This window comes from Pseudophryne corroboree, chromosome 8 (genome assembly GCF_028390025.1).
Source record: "Pseudophryne corroboree isolate aPseCor3 chromosome 8, aPseCor3.hap2, whole genome shotgun sequence".
NCBI lineage: Eukaryota > Metazoa > Chordata > Amphibia > Anura > Myobatrachidae > Pseudophryne > Pseudophryne corroboree.
Window position 1 is genome coordinate 492008048 of NC_086451.1, and position 23447 is coordinate 492031494.

Sequence of the window (23447 nt, forward strand, 5' to 3'; positions counted from 1 at the left end):
ATCCGGGGAGATCAGGGGAATCGCATTCAGCCAGAATCGCACCGGGTGTATAGTCAGTATCAGTGGTTCTGGGATCCGGGGAGATCAGGGGAATCGCATTCAGCCAGAATCGCACCGGGTGTATAGTCAGTATCAGTGGTTCTGGGATCCGGGGAGATCAGGGGAATCGCATTCAGCCAGAATCGCACCGGGTGTATAGTCAGTATCAGTGGTTCTGGGATCCGGGGAGTTCAGGGGAATCGCATTCAGCCAGAATCGCACCGGGTGTATAGTCAGTATCAGTGGTTCTGGGATCCCGGGAGATCAGTGGAATCGCATTCAGCCAGAATCGCACCGGGTGTCTAGTCCGTATTAGTGGTTCTGGGATCCGGGGAGATCAGGGGAATCGCAGTCAGCCACAATCGCACCAGTTGTATAGTCAGTATCAGTGGTTCTAGGATCCGGGGAGTTCTAGGGGAATCGCATTCAGCCAGAATCGCACCGGGTGTATAGTCAGTATCAGTGGTTCTGGGATCCGGGGAGTTCAGGGGAATCGCATTCAGCCAGAATCGCACCGGGTGTATAGTCAGTATCAGTGGTTCTGGGATCCGGGGAGTTCAGGGGAATCGCATTCAGACAGAATCGCACCGGGTGTATAGTCAGTATCAGTGGTTCTGGGATCCGGGGAGTTCAGGGGAATCGCATTCAGCCAGAATCGCACCGGGTGTATAGTCAGTATCAGTGGTTCTGGGATCCGGGGAGTTCTAGGGGAATCGCATTCAGCCAGAATCGCACCGGGCATATAGTCAGTATCAGTGGTTCTGGGATCCGGGGAGATCAGGGGAATCGCATTTAGCCAGAATCGCACCGGGTGTATAGTCAGTATCAGTGGTTCTGGGATCCGGGGAGTTCTAGGGGAATCGCATTCAGCCAGAATCGCACCGGGTGTATAGTCAGTATCAGTGGTTCTAGGATCCGGGGAGTTCAGGGGAATCGCATTCAGTCAGAATTGCACCGGGCATATAGTCAGTATCAGTGGTTCTGGGATCCGGGGAGATCAGGGGAATCACATTCAGCCAGAATCGCACCGGGTGTATAGTCAGTATCAGTGGTTCTAGGATCCGGGGAGTTCAGTGGAATCGCATTCAGCCAGAATCGTAGCGGGTGTATAGTCAGTATCAGTGGTTCTGGGATCCGGGGAGATCAGGGGAATCGCATTTAGCCAGAATCGCACCGGGTGTATAGTCAGTATCAGTGGTTCTGGGATCCGGGGAGATCAGTGGAATCGCATTCAGCCAGAATCGCACCGGGTGTATAGTCAGTATCAGTGGTTCTGGGATCCGGGGAGATCAGGGGAATCGCATTCAGCCAGAATCGCACCGGGTGTATAGTCAGTATCAGTGGTTCTGGGATCCAGGGAGATCAGGGGAATCGCATTCAGCCAGAATCGCACCGGGTGTATAGTCAGTATCAGTGGTTCTGGGATCCGGGGAGATCAGGGGAATCGCATTCAGCCAGAATCGCACCGGGTGTATAGTCAGTATCAGTGGTTCTGGGATCCGGGGAGATCAGGGGAATCGCATTCAGCCAGAATCGCACCGGGTGTATTGTCAGTATCAGTGGTTCTGGGATCCGGGGAGTTCAGGGGAATCGCATTCAGCCAGAATCGCACCGGGTGTATAGTCAGTATCAGTGGTTCTGGGATCCCGGGAGATCAGGGGAATCGCATTCAGCCAGAATCGCACCGGGTGTATAGTCAGTATCAGTGGTTCTGGGATCCCGGGAGATCAGTGGAATCGCATTCAGCCAGAATCGCACCGGGTGTCTAGTCCGTATCAGTGGTTCTGGGATCCGGGGAGATCAGGGGAACCGCAGTCAGCCAGAATCGCACCAGGTGTATAGTCAGTATCAGTGGTTCTAGGATCCGGGGAGTTCTAGGGGAATCGCATTCAGTCAGAATCGCACCGGGCATATAGTCAGTATCAGTGGTTCTGGGATCCGGGGAGATCAGGGGAATCGCATTCAGCCAGAATCGCACCGGGTGTATAGTCAGTATCAGTGGTTCTGGGATCCGGGGAGATCAGGGGAATCGCATTCAGCCAGAATCGCACCGGGTGTATAGTCAGTATCAGTGGTTCTGGGATCCGGGGAGATCAGTGGAATCGCATTCAGCCAGAATCGCACCGGGTGTATAGTCAGTATCAGTGGTTCTGGGATCCGGGGAGATCAGGGGAATCGCATTCAGCCAGAATCGCACCGGGCATATAGTCAGTATCAGTGGTTCTGGGATCCGGGGAGATCAGGGGAATCGCATTCAGTCAGAATCGCACTGGGTGTATAGTCAGTATCAGTGGTTCTGGGATCCGGGGAGATCAGGGGAATCGCATTCAGTCAGAATCGCACCGGGTGTATTGTCAGTATCAGTGGTTCTGGGATCCGGGGAGATCAGGGGAATCGCATTCAGCCAGAATCGCACCGGGTGTATAGTCAGTATCAGTGGTTCTGGGATCCGGGGAGTTCAGGGGAATCGCATTCAGACAGAATCGCACCGGGTGTATAGTCAGTATCAGTGGTTCTGGGATCCGGGGAGATCAGGGGAATCGCATTCAGCCAGAATCGCACCGGGTGTATAGTCAGTATCAGTGGTTCTGGGATCCCGGGAGTTCAGGGGAATCGCATTCAGCCAGAATCGCACCGGGTGTATAGTCAGTATCAGTGGTTCTGGGATCCGGGGAGATCAGGGGAATCGCATTCAGCCAGAATCGCACCGGGTGTATAGTCAGTATCAGTGGTTCTGGGATCCGGGGAGATCAGGGGAATCGCATTCAGCCAGAATCGCACCGGGTGTATAGTCAGTATCAGTGTTTCTGGGATCCGGGGAGATCAGGGGAATCGCATTCAGCCAGAATCGCACCGGGTGTATAGTCAGTATCAGTGGTTCTGGGATCCGGGGAGTTCAGGGGAATCGCATTCAGCCAGAATCGCACCGGGTGTATAGTCAGTATCAGTGGTTCTGGGATCCGGGGAGTTCAGGGGAATCACATTCAGCCAGAATCGCACCGGGTGTATAGTCAGTATCAGTGGTTCTAGGATCCGGGGAGATCAGGGAAATCGCATTCAGCCAGAATCGCACCGGGTGTATAGTCAGTATCAGTGGTTCTGGGATCCCGGGAGATCAGGGGAATCGCATTCAGTCAGAATCGCACCGGGTGTATAGTCAGTATCAGTGGTTCTGGGATCCGGGGAGTTCAGGGGAATCACATTCAGCCAGAATCGCACCGGGTGTATAGTCAGTATCAGTGGTTCTGGGATCCGGGGAGATCAGGGGAATCGCATTCAGCCAGAATCGCACCGGGTGTATAGTCAGTATCAGTGGTTCTGGGATCCGGGGAGATCAGGGGAATCGCATTCAGCCAGAATCGCACCGGGTGTATAGTCAGTATCAGTGGTTCTGGGATCCGGGGAGATCAGGGGAATCGCATTCAGCCAGAATCGCACCGGGTGTATAGTCAGTATCAGTGGTTCTGGGATCCCGGGAGTTCAGGGGAATCGCATTCAGCCAGAATCGCACCGGGTGTATAGTCAGTATCAGTGGTTCTGGGATCCGCGGAGATCAGGGGAATCGCATTCAGCCAGAATCGCACCGGGTGTATAGTCAGTATCAGTGGTTCTGGGATCCCGGGAGTTCAGGGGAATCGCATTCAGCCAGAATCGCACCGGGTGTATAGTCAGTATCAGTGGTTCTGGGATCCGCGGAGATCAGGGAAATCGCATTCAGCCAGAATCGCACCGGATGTATAGTCAGTATCAGTGGTTCTGGGATCCGGGTAGTTCAGGGGAATCGCATTCAGCCAGAATCGCACCGGGTGTATAGTCAGTATCAGTGGTTCTGGGATCCGGGGAGATCAGTGGAATCGCATTCAGCCAGAATCGCACCGGGTGTATAGTCAGTATCAGTGGTTCTGGGATCCGGGGAGATCAGGGGAATCGCATTCAGCCAGAATCGCACCGGGTGTATAGTCAGTATCAGTGGTTCTGGGATCCGGGGAGTTCAGGGGTATCGCATTCAGCCAGAATCGCACCGGGTGTATAGTCAGTATCAGTGGTTCTGGGATCCGGGGAGATCAGGGGAATCGCATTCAGCCAGAATCGCACCGGGTGTATAGTCAGTATCAGTGGTTCTGGGATCCGGGAGATCAGGGGAATCGCATTCAGCCAGAATCGCATCGGGTGTATAGTCAGTATCAGTGGTTCTGGGATCCGGGAGATCATGGGAATCCCAAAGTGAAAATGTGGTTTAGGGAGAATCGCACCGTGCGTATGCAGCTTGGGAGTCAGAGAAATAGCACTGTGCGCCAGTAAGAGCTCCGAGCTCTGCGCTGGGAGCCAAATGTCTCCATTTACTTGTATAGTAAGGACGCCCAACGCCATCAACCACAGGCTAACCGTGGCTACAGGATTCCTGGTAAACTTCTACAAGATAATACTTTCTGCAGCTGGGCCAATATCATGTAGTCAGACTGTAGGATATTATCATGTAGTCAGACTGTAGGATATGATGACGTAGTCAGACTGTAGGATATTGTCATGTAGTCAGACTGTAGGATATTATCATGTAGTCAGACTGTAGGATATGATGACGTAGTCAGACTGTAGGATATTGTCATGTAGTCAGACTGTAGGATATTATCATGTAGTCAGACTGTAGGATATGATGACGTAGTCAGACTGTAGGATATTGTCATGTAGTCAGACTGTAGGATATTATCATGTAGTCAGACTGTAGGATATTATCATGTAGTCAGACTGTAGGATATTATCATGTAGTCAGACTGTAGGATATTATTATGTAGTCAGACTGTAGGATATTATTATATAGTCAGACTGTTGGATATTATTATGTAGTCAGACTGTAGGACATTATCATGTAGGCAGACTGTAGGATATTATGTAGTCAGACTGTAGGATATTATCATGTAGTCAGACTGTAGGATATTATTATGTAGTCAGACTGTAGGATATTATCATGTAGTCAGACTCTAGGATATTATCATGTATTCAGACTGTAGGATATTATTATGTAGTCAGACTGTAGGATATTATCATGTAGTCAGACTGTAGGATATTATCATGTAGCCAGACTGTAGGATATGATAATGTAGTCAGACTGTAAGATATTATCAAGTAGTCAGACCGTAGGATATTATCACGTAGTCAGACTGTAGGATATGAGGACGTAGTCAGACTGTAGGATATTATCACGTAGTCAGACTGTAGGATATGAGGACGTAGTCAGACTGTAGGATATGAGGACGTAGTCAGACTGTAGGATATGAGGACGTAGTCAGACTGTAGGATATGAGGACTTAGTCAGACTCTAGGATATTAGCATGTATTCAGACTGTAGGATATTATTACCTAGTCAGACTGTAGGATATGATGACGTAGGCAGACTGTAGGATATGAGGACGTAGTCAGACTGTAGGATATGAGGACGTAGTCAGACTGTAGGATATGAGGACTTAGTCAGACTCTAGGATATTAGCATGTATTCAGACTGTAGGATATTATTACCTAGTCAGACTGTAGGATATGATGACGTAGGCAGACTGTAGGATATGAGGACTTAGTCAGACTCTAGGATATTAGCATGTATTCAGACTGTAGGATATTATTACCTAGTCAGACTGTAGGATATTATCATGTAGTCAGACTGTAGGATATTATCATGTAGTCAGACTGTAGGATATTATTATATAGTCAGACTGTTGGATATTATTATATAGTCAGACTGTTGGATATTATCATGTAGTAACACTGGGATATTATCATGTAGTCAGACTTAGGATATTATTATGTAGTCAGACTGTGGGATATGATGACGTAGTCAGACTGTAGGATATGATGACGTAGTCAGACTGTAGGATATTATCATGTAGGCAGACTGTAGGATATTATTATGTAGTCAGACTGTAGGATATTATTATGTAGTCAGACTGTAGGATATTATTATGTAGTCAGACTGTAGGATATTATCATGTAGTCAGACTGTAGGATATTATCATGTAGTCAGACTGTAGGATATCATGTAGTCAGACTGTAGGATATTATCATGTAGCCAGACTGTAGGATATTGTCATGTAGTCAGACTGTAGGATATGATGACGTAGTCAGACTGTAGGATATTATTATGTAGTCAGACTGTAGGATATTACAGGTTGAGTATCCCATATCCAAATATTCCGAAATACGGAATATTCCGAAATACGGACTTTTTTGAGTGAGAGTGAGATAGTGAAACCTTTGTTTTTTGATGGCTCAATGTACACAAACTTTGTTTAATACACAAGGTTATTAAAAATATTGTATTAAATGACCTTCAGGCTGTGTGTATAAGGTGTATATGAAACATAAATGAATTGTGTGAATGTAGACACACTTTGTTTAATGCACAAAGTTATAAAAAATAATGGCTAAAATGACCTTCAGGCTGTGTGTATAAGGTGTATATGTAACATAAATGCATTCTGTGCTTAGATTTAGGTCCCATCACCATGATATCTCATTATGGTATGCAATTATTCCAAAATACGGAAAAATCCGATATCCAAAATACCTCCGGTCCCAAGCATTTTGGATAAGGGATACTCAACCTGTATTATGTAGTCAGACTGTAGGATATTATCATGTAGTCAGACTGTAGGATATTATCATGTAGTCAGACTGTAGGATATTATTATGTAGTCAGACTGTAGGATATTGTCATGTAGTCAGACTGTAGGATATTATCATGTAGTCAGACTGTAGGATATTATTATGTAGTCAGACTGTAGGATATTATCATGTAGTCAGACTGTAGGATATTGTCATGTAGTCAGACTCTAGGATATTATCATGTATTCAGACTGTAGGATATTATTATATAGTCAGACTGTTGGATATTATCATGTAGTAACACTGGGATATTATCATGTAGTCAGACTTAGGATATTATCATGTAGGCAGACTGTAGGATATTATCATGTAGTCAGACTGTAGGATATTGTCATGTAGTCAGACTGTAGGATATTATCATGGAGTCAGACTGTAGGATATTATCATGTAGGCAGACTGTAGGATATGATAATGTAGTCAGACTGTAAGATATTATCAAGTAGTCAGACCGTAGGATATTATCACGTAGTCAGACTGTAGGATATGAGGACGTAGTCAGACTGTAGGATATGAGGACGTAGTCAGACTGTAGGATATGAGGACGTAGTCAGACTGTAGGATATGAGGACGTAGTCAGACTGTAGGATATGAGGACTTAGTCAGACTCTAGGATATTAGCATGTATTCAGACTGTAGGATATTATTACCTAGTCAGACTGTAGGATATGATGACGTAGTCAGACTGTAGGATATGAGGACTTAGTCAGACTCTAGGATATTAGCATGTATTCAGACTGTAGGATATTATTACCTAGTCAGACTGTAGGATATTATCATGTAGTCAGACTGTAGAATATGAGGATGTATTCAGACTGTAGGATATTATTACCTAGTCAGACTGTAGGATATGATGACATAGTCAGACTGTAGGATATTATCATGTAGTCAGACTGTAGGATATTATCATGTAGTCAGACTGTAGGATATTATCATGTAGTCAGACTGTAGGATATTATTATATAGTCAGACTGTAGGATATTATCATGTAGTCAGACTGTTGGATATTATTATATAGTCAGACTGTTGGATATTATCATGTAGTAACACTGGGATATTATCATGTAGTCAGACTTAGGATATTATCATGTAGTCAGACTGTGGGATATGATGACATAGTCAGACTGTAGGATATGATGACATAGTCAGACTGTAGGATATTATTATGTAGTCAGACTGTAGGATATTATTATGTAGTCAGACTGTAGGATATTATTATGTAGTCAGACTGTAGGATATTATCATGTAGTCAGACTGTAGGATATTATCATGTAGTCAGACTGTAGGATATCATGTAGTCAGACTGTAGGATATTATCATGTAGCCAGACTGTAGGATATTGTCATGTAGTCAGACTGTAGGATATGATGACGTAGTCAGACTGTAGGATATTATTATGTAGTCAGACTGTAGGATATTACAGGTTGAGTATCCCATATCCAAATATTCCGAAATACGGAATATTCCGAAATACGGACTTTTTTGAGTGAGAGTGAGATAGTGAAACCTTTGTTTTTTGATGGCTCAATGTACACAAACTTTGTTTAATACACAAGGTTATTAAAAATATTGTATTAAATGACCTTCAGGCTGTGTGTATAAGGTGTATATGAAACATAAATGAATTGTGTGAATGTAGACACACTTTGTTTAATGCACAAAGTTATAAAAAATAATGGCTAAAATGACCTTCAGGCTGTGTGTATAAGGTGTATATGTAACATAAATGCATTCTGTGCTTAGATTTAGGTCCCATCACCATGATATCTCATTATGGTATGCAATTATTCCAAAATACGGAAAAATCCGATATCCAAAATACCTCCGGTCCCAAGCATTTTGGATAAGGGATACTCAACCTGTATTATGTAGTCAGACTGTAGGATATTATCATGTAGTCAGACTGTAGGATATTATTATGTAGTCAGACTGTAGGATATTGTCATGTAGTCAGACTGTAGGATATTATCATGTAGTCAGACTGTAGGATATTATTATGTAGTCAGACTGTAGGATATTATCATGTAGTCAGACTGTAGGATATTGTCATGTAGTCAGACTCTAGGATATTATCATGTATTCAGACTGTAGGATATTATTATATAGTCAGACTGTTGGATATTATCATGTAGTAACACTGGGATATTATCATGTAGTCAGACTTAGGATATTATCATGTAGGCAGACTGTAGGATATTATCATGTAGTCAGACTGTAGGATATTGTCATGTAGTCAGACTGTAGGATATTATCATGGAGTCAGACTGTAGGATATTATCATGTAGGCAGACTGTAGGATATGATAATGTAGTCAGACTGTAAGATATTATCAAGTAGTCAGACCGTAGGATATTATCACGTAGTCAGACTGTAGGATATGAGGACGTAGTCAGACTGTAGGATATGAGGACGTAGTCAGACTGTAGGATATGAGGACGTAGTCAGACTGTAGGATATGAGGACGTAGTCAGACTGTAGGATATGAGGACTTAGTCAGACTCTAGGATATTAGCATGTATTCAGACTGTAGGATATTATTACCTAGTCAGACTGTAGGATATTATCATGTAGTCAGACTGTAGAATATGAGGATGTATTCAGACTGTAGGATATTATTACCTAGTCAGACTGTAGGATATGATGACATAGTCAGACTGTAGGATATTATCATGTAGTCAGACTGTAGGATATTATCATGTAGTCAGACTGTAGGATATTATCATGTAGTCAGACTGTTGGATATTATTATATAGTCAGACTGTTGGATATTATCATGTAGTAACACTGGGATATTATCATGTAGTCAGACTTAGGATATTATCATGTAGTCAGACTGTGGGATATGATGACATAGTCAGACTGTAGGATATGATGACATAGTCAGACTGTAGGATATTATCATGTAGTCAGACTGTAGGATATTATCATGTAGTCAGACTGTAGGATATTATCATGTAGTCAGACTGTAGGATATTATCATGTAGTCAGACTGTAGGATATGATAATGTAGTCAGACTGTAAGATATTATCAAGTAGTCAGACCGTAGGATATTATCACGTAGTCAGACCGTAGGATATGAGGACGTAGTCAGACTGTAGGATATGAGGACGTAGTCAGACTGTAGGATATGAGGACGTAGTCAGACTGTAGGATATGAGGACGTAGTCAGACTGTAGGATATGAGGACTTAGTCAGACTCTAGGATATTAGCATGTATTCAGACTGTAGGATATTATTACCTAGTCAGACTGTAGGATATGATGACGTAGGCAGACTGTAGGATATGAGGACTTAGTCAGACTCTAGGATATTAGCATGTATTCAGACTGTAGGATATTATTACCTAGTCAGACTGTAGGATATTATCATGTAGTCAGACTGTAGAATATGAGGATGTAGTCAGACTGTAGGATATTATCATGTAGTCAGACTGTAGGATATTATGTAGTCAGACTGTAGGATATTATTACATAGTCAGACTGTAGGATATTATCATGTAGTCAGACAGTGGGATATGATGACGTAGGCAGACTGTAGGATATTATCATGTAGTCAGACTGTAGGATATTGTCATGTAGTCAGACTGTAGGATATTATTACGTAGTCAGACTGTAGGATATCATGTAGTCAGACTGTAGGATATGATGACGTAGTCAGACTGTAGGATATTATCATGTAGTCAGACTGTAGGATATTATCATGTAGTCAGACTGTAGGATATTATCATGTAGTCAGACTGTAGGATATTGTCATGTAGTCAGACTGTAGGATATTGTCATGTAGTCAGACTGTAGGATATTATTACGTAGTCAGACTGTAGGATATCATGTAGTCAGACTGTAGGATATGATGACGTAGTCAGACTGTAGGATATGATGACGTAGTCAGACTGTAGGATATTATCATGTAGTCAGACTGTAGGATATGATGACATAGTCAGACTGTAGGATATTATCATGTAGTCAGACTGTAGGATATTATTATGGAGTCAGACTGTAAGATATGATTATGTAGTAATACTGTAAGATATTATCATGTAGTCAGACTGTATGATATTATCATGTAGTCAGACTGTATGATATTATCATGTAGTCAGACTGTAGGATATTATCATGTAGTCAGACTGTAGGATATTATTACATTGTCAGGCTGTAGGATATTATCATGTAGTCAGACTGTAGGATATTATTACATTGTCAGGCTGTAAGATATTATCATGTAGTCAGACTGTAGGATATTATTATGTAGTCAGACTGTAGGATATTATTATGTAGTCAGACTGTAGGATATTATCATGTAGTCAGACTGTAGGATATTATTATGTAGTCAGACTGTAGGATATTATCACGTAGTCAGACTGTAGGATATGAAGACGTAGTCAGACTGTAGGATATGAGGACGTAGTCAGACTGTAGGATATTATCATGTAGTCAGACTGTAGGATATTATTACATAGACTGTAGGATATTATCATGCAGTCAGACTGTAGGATATTATCATGTAGTCAGACTGTAGGATATTATTACATAGACTGTAGGATATTATCATGTAGTCAGACTGTAGGATATTATTACATAGACTGTAGGATATTATCATGCAGTCAGACTGTAGGATATTGTCATGTAGTCAGACTGTAGGATATTATTACATAGACAGACTGTAGGATATTATTATGTAGCCAGACTGTAGGATATTATTACGTAGTCAGACTGTAGGATATTATTACATAGACTGTAGGATATTGTCATGTAGTCAGACTGTAGGATATGATTATTTAGTCAGGCTGTAGGATATTATTACGTAGTCAGACTGTAGGATATTATTACATAGACTGTAGGATATGATGACATAGTCAGACTGTAGGATATTGTCATGTAGTCAGACTGTAGGATATGATTATTTAGTCAGGCTGTAGGATATTATTACATAGACTGTAGGATATTATCATGTAGTCAGACTGTAGGATATGATTATTTAGTCAGGCTGTAGGATATTATTATGTAGTCAGACTGTAGGATATTATTACATAGTCAGACTGTAGGATATCATGTAGCCAGACTGTAGGATATTATTACATAGTCAGACTGTAGGATATTATGTAGTCAGACTGTAGGATATTATTACATAGACTGTAGGATATTATCATGTAGTCAGACTGTAGGATATGATTATTTAGTCAGGCTGTAGGATATTATTATGTAGTCAGACTGTAGGATATTATCATGTAGTCAGACTGTAGGATATTATTACGTAGTCAGACTGTAGGATATTATCATGTAGGCAGACTGTCGGATATTATTACGTAGTCAGACTGTAGGATATTATGTAGTCAGACTGTAGGATATTATTACATAGTCAGACTGTAGGATATTATTACGTAGTCAGACTGTAGGATATTATGTAGTCAGACTGTAGGATATTATTACATAGTCAGACTGTAGGATATTATTACGTAGTCAGACTGTAGGATATTATGTAGTCAGACTGTAGGATATTATTACATAGTCAGACTGTAGGATATTATTACGTAGTCAGACTGTAGGATATTATGTAGTCAGACTGTAGGATATTATTACGTAGTCAGACTGTAGGATATTATTACATAGTCAGACTGTAGGATATTATTACGTAGTCAGACTGTAGGATATTATGCAGTCAGACTGTAGGATATTATCATGTAGTCAGACTGTAGGATATTATTACGTAGTCAGACTGTAGGATATTATTACGTAGTCAGATTGTAGGATATTATCATGTAGGCAGACTGTAGGATATTATTACGTAGTCAGACTGTAGGATATTATCATGTAGGCAGACTGTAGGATATCATGTAGTCAGGCTGTAGGATATTATTACGTAGTCAGACTGTAGGATATCATGTAGTCAGACTGTAGGATATTATCATGTAGGCAGACTGTAGGATATCATGTAGTCAGGCTGTAGGATATTATTACGTAGTCAGACTGTAGGATATCATGTAGTCAGATTGTAGGATATTATCATGTAGGCAGACTGTCGGATATTATTACGTAGTCAGACTGTAGGATATTATTACGTAGTCAGACTGTAGGATATTATCATGTAGTCAGGCTGTAGGATATTATCATGTAGGCAGACTGTAGGATATTATTACGTAGTCAGACTGTAGGATATTATCATGTAGGCAGACTGTAGGATATCATGTAGTCAGGCTGTAGGATATTATTACGTAGTCAGACTGTAGGATATCATGTAGTCAGACTGTAGGATATTATCATGTAGGCAGACTGTAGGATATTATTACGTAGTCAGACTGTAGGATATTATCATGTAGGCAGACTGTCGGATATTATTACGTAGTCAGACTGTAGGATATTATGTAGTCAGACTGTAGGATATTATCATGTAGTCAGGCTGTAGGATATTATCATGTAGTCAGACTGTAGGATATTATGTAGTCAGACTGTAGGATACTATTATGTAATCAGGCAGGTCAGTCATGGACAGACGTTGGAACAGTCACTCAGCCCCTGAGAAGCTGCTAGCAATCACCCAGAAAATGGCCCAGAAAACCCAAGTGTATGTAACAGAGACAGGGACACAGCTCTGCCACCACAGTAACCATCAGAAATCCTTTCACAAATTGAGCTCACCTCATTGGCTTTCGTTCGATGCAGACTTTTTCAAAGAGATCGCGCAGAAAGGCGGCCGGACCCTCCTGTGTCACATGCCCTGAACGTAGACGTGACTTGATATAACCCACCAGCCGCCGCAAGAAGCCTAGAAAGTGCAGTGCGTTGCGGATACACCCTGGAACCGCCTCTGCAAAAGCAACAAAATGATCATAGGCCGGGTCAGTATCCTTATATTCATTGTTCAGGGAGCCCTAGAGAACGTCTCACAACATGACCATGAAAACCAGTATAAAGGTCTTGTAGCTCATAAGAACCAGATACTTTGTGGCACTAACACCTGACTGACCAAAGCCAATCGGTTGTTACAGAAGTGTCCTCTTACATTATAATTATTTATTTACAGTGTCTTATATAGCGCAGCACATTCCATTGCACTTTACAATTGGAATCAACAGTGATAAGACAAACTGGGTAATTACAGACAGACAGAGGTAGGAGGGCCCTGCTCGCTAGCTTACACTGTATAGGGAAATAGGAAGGGCACACAAGGATAGGCTCTATCTATACCAGAGGTTCTCAAACTCGGTCCTCGGGGGCCCACACAGTGCATGTTTTGCAGGTAACCCAGCAGGTGCACAGGTGTATTAATTACTCACTGACACATTTTAAAAGGTCCGCAGGTGGAGCTAATTATTTCACTTGCGATTCTGTGAGGAGACCTGCAAAACATGCGCTGTGTGTGCCCCCGAGGACCGAGTTTGAGAACCTCTGATCTATACCATAGCAGTCACCAGATAGCAGAGACAGGCCTGGTGGGATATAGGGGGTCATTTCGAGTTGTTTGCTCGCTAGCAGTTTTTAGCAACAGTGCAAACGCTAAGCCGCCGCCCTCTGGGAGTGTATTTTAGCTTAGCAGAAGTGCGAACGCAAAGATCGCAGAACACCTACAAAAAAAAATTGTGCAGTTTCAGAGTAGCTCCAGACTTACTCCTAGCTTGCGATCACTTCAGACCATTCAGTTCCGGATTTGACATCACAAACACGCCCTGCGTTCACCCAGCCACACCTGCGTTTTTTCGAACACTCCCTGAAAACGGTCAGTTGACACCCAGAAACGCCCCCTTCCTGTCAATCACTCTGCGGCCAGCAGTGCGACTGAAAAGCTTCGCTAGACCTTGTGTAAAAATACTTTGCCGGTAGTGAAAGTACGCAGCGTGTGCGCATTGCGTCGCATACGCAGAAGTGCCTTTTTTTGCATCATCGCTGCGCAGCGGACATTTTTAGCCAGCGATCTACTCGGAATGACCCCCATAATTAGATATGAATGCTTCTGAAGGTCATGGGGGCAATTCAGAAATTTGATTGGCTGCCTGAAGAGGTGTTTTCAGGGAATGCTTGAAAGTTTGGAGGCTAGAGGCGAGTCTTATTGAGCGTGGGAGGGCATTCCATGGGTGGGTGCTGCAGTCACGCTCAACAGCCCTTGACGCTGCGCCATGCCATGGATATACTGTAGGCACACAGACACCCTAACCCTGATCGCATTTACATCCTCATTTACCATCCTCAGGTTCAGCTATGTGGGGAGGATACGTTCCGGATTGTCAGAATAGTTATCATTCGCAGTCACTAGCTCTGTCCTGGACCACCAACCCAGCACACCCCACGGTCCCAGCACACCCCACGGTCCCAGCACACCCCACGGTCCCAGCACACCCCACGGTCCCAGCACACCCCACGGCCCCAGCACACCCCACGGTCCCAGCACACCCCATGGTGCCACGACACCCAGTTTGGGTACCACAGCCCTATTCCATACTCATGGGGACAGCTGCAGGTTCTTCTATAAGTAAAATAAAAGTTACTGTAGAAAACCGTACCCCTAAACACAGGTAACCAGATGGTGTGGCCGCCCTATGAAGGACATATGAAAATAACGCACATGGAGTGGCAGGAGGGTAAGTATTGGTGCAATGCCACGCTATACACACCTTGCAGGATCTCATCTGGTAATACCGGATTGGCCAGGTAAACGTCCGTCTCTCGGGCCACCGTTGCCTCGCGCAGTCCTTCCACCAGCCGGCTATACTCCTGTCTCAGTTTCTGTTCATCAGTTTCCTTAATTCTGGAATGACAGGGAATGAGGGTGATCCTGTACCAACGCTGACAATACCCCTGTGATCAGTCTGCCAATGAGCTGGCGGCTGCGGAGTGTGCGACGTGCGGAGCTGCAATACGCCGTGACTCATATCCACTACGTCTTACACGCAATGAGCTGGTGGCTGCGGTGTGCGGAGCTGCAATACGCCATGTCTCATATCCGCTACGTCTTACACGCAATGAGCTGGTGGCTGCGGTGTGCAGAGCTGCAATACGCTGTGTCTCATATCCGCTACGTCTTACACGCAATGAGCTGGTGGCTGCGGTGTGTGCGACGTGCGGATCTGCAATACGCCGTGTCTCATATCCGCTACGTCTTACACGCAATGAGCTGGCGGCTGCGGAGTGTGCGACGTGCGGAGCTGCAATATGCCGTGTCTCATATCCGCTACGTCTTACACGCAATGAGCTGGCGGCTGCGGAGTGTGCGACGTGCGGAGCTGCAATACGCCGTGTCTCATATCCGCTACGTCTTACACGCAATGAGCTGGTGGCTGCGGAGTGTGCGACGTGCGGAGCTGCACTACACCGTGTCTCATATCCGCTACGTCTTACACGCAATGAGCTGGTGGCTGCGGTGTGCAGAGCTGCAATACGCCGTGTCTCATATCCGCTACGTCTTACACGCAATGAGCTGGCGGCTGCGGAGTGTGCGACGTGCGGAGCTGCAATATGCCGTGTCTCATATCCGCTACGTCTTACACGCAATGAGCTGGCGGCTGCGGAGTGTGCGACGTGCGGAGCTGCAATACGCCGTGTCTCATATCCGCTACGTCTTACACGCAATGAGCTGGTGGCTGCGGAGTGTGCGACGTGCGGAGCTGCACTACACCGTGTCTCATATCCGCTACGTCTTACACGCAATGAGCTGGCGGCTGCATAGTGTGCGACGTGCGGAGCTGCAATATGCCGTGTCCCATATCCGCTACGTCTTACACGCAATGAGCTGGCGGCTGCGGAGTGTGCGACGTGCGGAGCTGCAATATGCCGTGTCCCATATCCGCTACGTCTTACACGCAATGAGCTGGCGGCTGCGGAGTGTGCGACGTGCGGAGCTGCACTACACCGTGTCTCATATCCGCTACGTCTTACACGCAATGAGCTGGTGGCTGCGGTGTGTGTGACGTGCGGAGCTGCAATACGCCGTGTCTCATATCCGCTACGTCTTACACGCAATGAGCTGGTGGCTGCGGTGTGTGTGACGTGCGGAGCTGCAATACGCCGTGTCTCATATCCGCTACGTCTTACACGCAATGAGCTGGCGGCTGCGGTGTGTGCGACGTGTGGAGCTGCACTACGCCGTGTCTCATATCCGCTACGTCTTACACGCAATGAGCTGGCGGCTGCGGTGTGTGCGACGTGTGGAGCTGCACTACGCCGTGTCTCATATCCGCTATGTCTTACACGCACCGGCGACACACACCGCACACATCAATAACCACCTGCCCCCACTTCCCAGCACTCACTTCTGGATTGCGGTGTTCAGGGTGTCGATATTACTCTGGGATCGCTCCAGTGTCCGGCGTGTGATGGTGACGCTCATGGAGTCAATGCAGACGTTATCTGCGGAGATATGGGGAACGTGTATGAGGCAGAGAAGACGACAACGGGAGATCTGTCGTCATCACACGTCAGAGAACTGGATCACCTATATTATGAGCCTCATCGAAGACAACAACAGACTTCTTAGCGAGTTCACGAGACACCAGGTCTGCGATCTTGGGATCCAGTAGATAGTGATAGCTGTACACGACTACATTGCACTGAGACAGCTGCACAAAACACAATCATATACATTATGTACACAACGTACCTTACACACAGTAATACACAACAGGCTAACACTCACAGCATGGCGGGCTAGATAGTAAGGACACCAGCTCCGCTGTCGCCCCAAGCTCCGGAGGTCATCCAGATTGTACACACCCGGGGGGAGAGACGTCTCTTTGCCGAAGGCATCAAATTCCTGGTAAGAGATGAAGAAGAAAATAAAATCTCTCTGCCGAATGTAACGAGGAACCGGCCGTGACCAGACCCTGTTACCTCATAGAAACGGCAGGAGGGCACGCTGGGGTCTCGCTGCCGCTGTGTCCGGACAAAGGAGGCCGTCAGACTGTGGCACCGGCCGTCTATCTCCTTCCCGAAGCGCAGAGCACTCACCTGATAAACAAGACATGAAATAACAATACGCCATACAGCGTGGGTGTGCCGCCAGAAACCACCTACTCTGCGCGGTGTGGCGAGGACGCACCAGGAGACTGAGCTGTATACAGAGTCACAAATAGATATACAAGAGTCGCACATCAAATGAATCAGTCTCCTGGTGCGTGCTAGCCACATCGCGGCGTGACAGAAGCTGCCATACACCTATAGATCTACAGTCCGATCTGGATGCTTGTATCGCGCTGTGGGAGTAAAGCTGCCATACACCTATAGATTTACTGTCCGATCTGGATGCTTGTATCGCAATGTGGGAGTAAAGCTGCCATACACCTATAGATTTACTGTCCGATCTGGATGCTTGTATCGCGCTGTAGGAGTAAAGCTGCCATACACCTATAGATCTACTGTCCGATATGGATACTTGTATCGCGCTGTGGGAGTAAAGCGGCCATACACCTATAGATTTACTGTCCAATCTGGATGCTTGTATTGCGCTGTGGGAGTAAAGCTGCCATACACATATAGATTTACTGTCCGATCTGGATGCTTGTATCGCGCTGTAGGAGTAAAGCTGCCATACACCTATAGATTTACTGTCCGACCTGGCCGCTTGTATCGCGCTGTGGGAGTAAAGCTGCCATACACCTATAGATCTACTGTCCGATCTGGATGCTTGTATCGCGCTGTAGGAGTAAAGCTGCCATACACCTATAGATTTACTGTCCGATCTGGATGCTTGTATCGCGCTGTGGGAGTAAAGCGGCCATATACCTATAGATTTACTGTCCGATCTGGCCGCTTGTATCGCGCTGTGGGAGTAAAGCTGCCATACACCTATAGATTTACTGTCTGATCTGGCCGCTTGTATCGCATTGTAGGAGTAAAGCTGCCATACACCTATAGATTTACTGTCTGATCTGGCCGCTTGTAACTGTCCGATCTGGATGCTTGTATCGCGCTGCAGGAGTAAAACTGCCATACACCTATAGATTTACTGTCTGATCTGGATGCTTGTATCGCGCTGTGGGAGTAAAGCTGCCATACACCTATAGATTTACTGTCCGATCTGGATGCTTGTATCGCGCTGTGGGAGTAAAGCTGCCATACACCTATAGATCTACTGTCCGATCTGGATGCTTGTATTGCGCTGTGGGAGTAAAGCTGCCATACACCTATAGATTTACTGTCCGATCTGGATGCTTGTATTGCGCTGTGGGAGTAAAGCGGCCATACACCTATAGATTTACTGTCCGATCTGGATGCTTGTATTGCGCTGTGGGAGTAAAGCTGCCATACACCTATAGATTTACTGTCCGATCTGGATGCTTGTATTGCGCTGTGGGAGTAAAGCGGCCATACACCTATAGATTTACTGTCCGATCTGGCCGCTTGTATCGCGCTGTGGGAGTAAAGCTGCCATACACCTATAGATTTACTGTCCGAACTGGCCGCTTGTGTCGCGCTGTAGGAGTAAAGCTGCCATACACCTATAGATCTACTGTCCGATCTGGATGCTTGTATCGCACTGTGGGAGTAAAGCTGCCATACACCTATAGATTTACTGTCCGATCTGGATGCTTGTATCGCGCTGTGGGAGTAAAGCTGCCATACACCTATAGATTTACTGTCCGATCTGGCCGCTTGTATCGCGCTGTAGGAGTAAAGCTGCCATACACCTATAGATCTACTGTCCGATATGGATGCTTGTATCGCGCTGTGGGAGTAAAGCGGGAATACACCTATAGATTTACTGTCCAATCTGGATGCTTGTATTGCGCTGTGGGAGTAAAGCTGCCATACACCTATAGATTTACTGTCCGATCTGGCCTCTTGTATCGCGCTGTGGGAGTAAAGCTGCCATACACCTATAGATTTACTGTCCGATCTGGATGCTTGTATCGCGCTGTAGGAGTAAAGCTGCCATACACCTATAGATTTACTGTCCGACCTGGCCGCTTGTATCGCGCTGTGGTAGTAAAGCTGCCATACACCTATAGATCTACTGTCCGATCTGGACGCTTGTATCGCGCTGTAGGAGTAAAGCTGCCATACACCTATAGATTTACTGTCCGATCTGGATGCTTGTATCGCGCTGTGGGAGTAAAGCGGCCATATACCTATAGATTTACTGTCCGATCTGGATGTTTGTATCGCGCTGTGGGAGTAAAGCTGCCATACACCTATAGATCTACTGTCCGATCTGGATGCTTGTATTGCGCTGTGGGAGTAAAGCGGCCATACACCTATAGATTTACTGTCCGATCTGGATGCTTGTATTGCGCTGTGGGAGTAAAGCGGCCATACACCTATAGATTTACTGTCCGATCTGGATGCTTGTATTGCGCTGTGGGAGTAAAGCTGCCATACACCTATAGATTTACTGTCCGATCTGGATGCTTGTATTGCGCTGTGGGAGTAAAGCGGCCATACACCTATAGATTTACTGTCCGATCTGGATGCTTGTATTGCGCTGTGGGAGTAAAGCGGCCATACACCTATAGATTTACTGTCTGATCTGGCCGCTTGTATCGCATTGTAGGAGTAAAGCTGCCATACACCTATAGATTTACTGTCTGATCTGGCCGCTTGTAACTGTCCGATCTGGATGCTTGTATCGCGCTGTAGGAGTAAAGCTGCCATACACCTATAGATTTACTGTCCGATCTGGATGCTTGTATTGCGCTGTGGGAGTAAAGCGGCCATACACCTATAGATTTACTGTCCGATCTGGATGCTTGTATTGCGCTGTGGGAGTAAAGCTGCCATACACCTATAGATTTACTGTCCGATCTGGATGCTTGTATTGCGCTGTGGGAGTAAAGCGGCCATACACCTATAGATTTACTGTCCGATCTGGCCGCTTGTATCGCGCTGTGGGAGTAAAGCTGCCATACACCTATAGATTTACTGTCTGATCTGGCCGCTTGTATCGCATTGTAGGAGTAGAGCTGCCATACACCTATAGATTTACTGTCTGATCTGGCCGCTTGTAACTGTCCGAACTGGCCGCTTGTGTCGCGCTGTAGGAGCAAAGCTGCCATACACCTATAGATCTACTGTCCGATCTGGATGCTTGTATCGCACTGTGGGAGTAAAGCTGCCATACACCTATAGATTTACTGTCCGATCTGGATGCTTGTATCGCACTGTGGGAGTAAAGCTGCCATACACCTATAGATTTACTGTCCGATCTGGATGCTTGTATCGCGCTGTGGGAGTAAAGCTGCCATACACCTATAGATTTACTGTCCGATCTGGCCGCTTGTATCGCGCTGTAGGAGTAAAGCTGCCATACACCTATAGATTTACTGTCCGATCTGGATGCTTGTATTGCGCTGTGGGAGTAAAGCGGCCATACACCTATAGATTTACTGTCCGATCTGGCCGCTTGTATCGCGCTGTGGGAGTAAAGCTGCCATACACCTATAGATTTACTGTCTGATCTGGCCGCTTGTATCGCGCTGTAGGAGTAAAGCTGCCATACACCTATAGATTTACTGTCTGATCTGGCCGCTTGTATCGCGCTGTAGGAGTAAAGCGGCCATACACCTATAGATTTACTGTCTGATCTGGATGCTTGTATTGCGCTGTGGGAGTAAAGCTGCCATACACCTATAGATAAACTGTCCGATCTGGATGCTTGCATCGCGCTGTAGGAGTAAAGCTGCCATACACCTATAGATTTACTGTCCGATCCGGCCGCTTGTATCGCGCTGTGGGAGTAAAGCTGCCATACACCTATAGATTTACTGTCCGATCTGGCCGCTTGTATCGCGCTGTGGGAGTAAAGCTGCCATACACCTATAGATTTACTGTCCGATCTGGATGCTTGTATCGCGCTGTGGGAGTAAAGCGGCCATACACCTATAGATAAACTGTCCGATCTGGATGCTTGTATTGCGCTGTGGGAGTAAAGCTGCCATACACCTATAGATTTACTGTCCGATCTGGCCGCTTGTATCGCGCTGTAGGAGTAAAGCTGCCATACACCTATAGATTTACTGTCCGATCTGGCCGCTTGTATCGCGCTGTGGGAGTAAAGCTGCCATACACCTATAGATTTACTGTCCGATCTGGATGCTTGTATCGCGCTGTGGGAGTAAAGCTGCCATACACCTATAGATTTACTGTCCGATCTGGATGCTTGTATTGCGCTGTGGGAGTAAAGCGGCCATACACCTATAGATGTACTGTCTGATCTGGCCGCTTGTATCGCGCTGTAGGAGTAAAGCGGCCATACACCTATAGATTTACTGTCCGATCTGGCCGCTTGTATCGCGCTGTAGGAGTAAAGCGGCCATACACCTATAGATTTACTGTCTGATCTGGCCGCTTGTATCGCGCTGTGGGAGTAAAGCTGCCATACACCTATAGATTTACTGTCCGATCTGGATGCTTGTATTGCGCTGTGGGAGTAAAGCGGCCATACACCTATAGATCTACTGTCTGATCTGGATGCTTGTATCGCGCTGTAGGAGTAAAGCTGCCATACACCTATAGATCTACTGTCTGATCTGGCCGCTTGTATCGCGCTGTGGGAGTAAAGCTGCCATACACCTATAGATTTACTGTCCGATCTGGATGCTTGTATTGCGCTGTGGGAGTAAAGCGGCCATACACCTATAGATCTACTGTCTGATCTGGATGCTTGTATTGCGCTGTGGGAGTAAAGCGGCCATACACCTATAGATTTACTGTCCGATCTGGCCGCTTGTATCGCGCTGTGGGAGTAAAGCTGCCATACACCTATAGATTTACTGTCTGATCTGGCCTCTTGTATCGCGCTGTAGATCGGACAGTAAATCTATAGGTGTATGGCAACGCTGTGCACACACACACCATCATCCACCACACCAACATCCACCACACACACACCCAACACCCATCACACACACACCCCAACACCCATCACACACATACACCAACATCCACCACACACATCCACCACACACACACACACACACACACCAACATCCACCACACACATCCACCACACACACACACACACACACACACCAACATCCACCACACACACACACCAACATCCACCACACACATCCACCACACACACCAACATCCACCACACACACACACATCCACCACACCAACATCCACCACACACACACACCAACATCCACCACACACCCCAACATCCACCACACACACACCCCAACATCCACCACACACACACCCCAACATCCACCACACACACACCCCAACATCCACCACACACACCCCAACATCCACCACACACACACACACACACACCAACATCCACCACACACACCCCAACATCCACCACACACACACACACACACACACACACACACCAACATCCACCACACACACACACACACACCCCAACATCCACCACACACACACACCAACATCCACCACACACACACCCCAACATCCACCACACACACCCCAACATCCACCACACACACCAACATCCACCACACACACACACACACACCAACATCCACCACACACACACACCCACATCCACCACACACACACCCCAACATCCACCACACACACACACATACACACCAATATCCACCACACACACCCTAACATCCACCACACACACCAACATCCACCACACACACACACACAAACATCCACCACACACACACACACACACACACACACACACACACACCAACATCCACCACACACACACACACACACACACCAACATCCACCACACACACACACCAACATCCACCACACACACACACACACACACACCATCATCCACCACACACACCAACATCCACCACACACACCAACATCCACCACACACCAACATCCACCAC

General features: G+C 45.8%; 1 protein-coding gene across 1 annotated transcript in view; it reads right to left on the reverse strand.

Annotated features, from left to right (window-relative positions):
• The window catches only part of ERCC2 (ERCC excision repair 2, TFIIH core complex helicase subunit), a 268676-nt gene that overhangs the window by 169742 nt on the left and 75487 nt on the right, over positions 1-23447 (reverse strand). Inside the window, 6 exon segments of the mRNA XM_063938458.1 lie at positions 13324-13492; positions 15294-15427; positions 16929-17025; positions 17111-17234; positions 17312-17428; positions 17506-17622. Of these exon segments, the coding sequence (XP_063794528.1) occupies positions 13324-13492; positions 15294-15427; positions 16929-17025; positions 17111-17234; positions 17312-17428; positions 17506-17622 (758 nt within the window).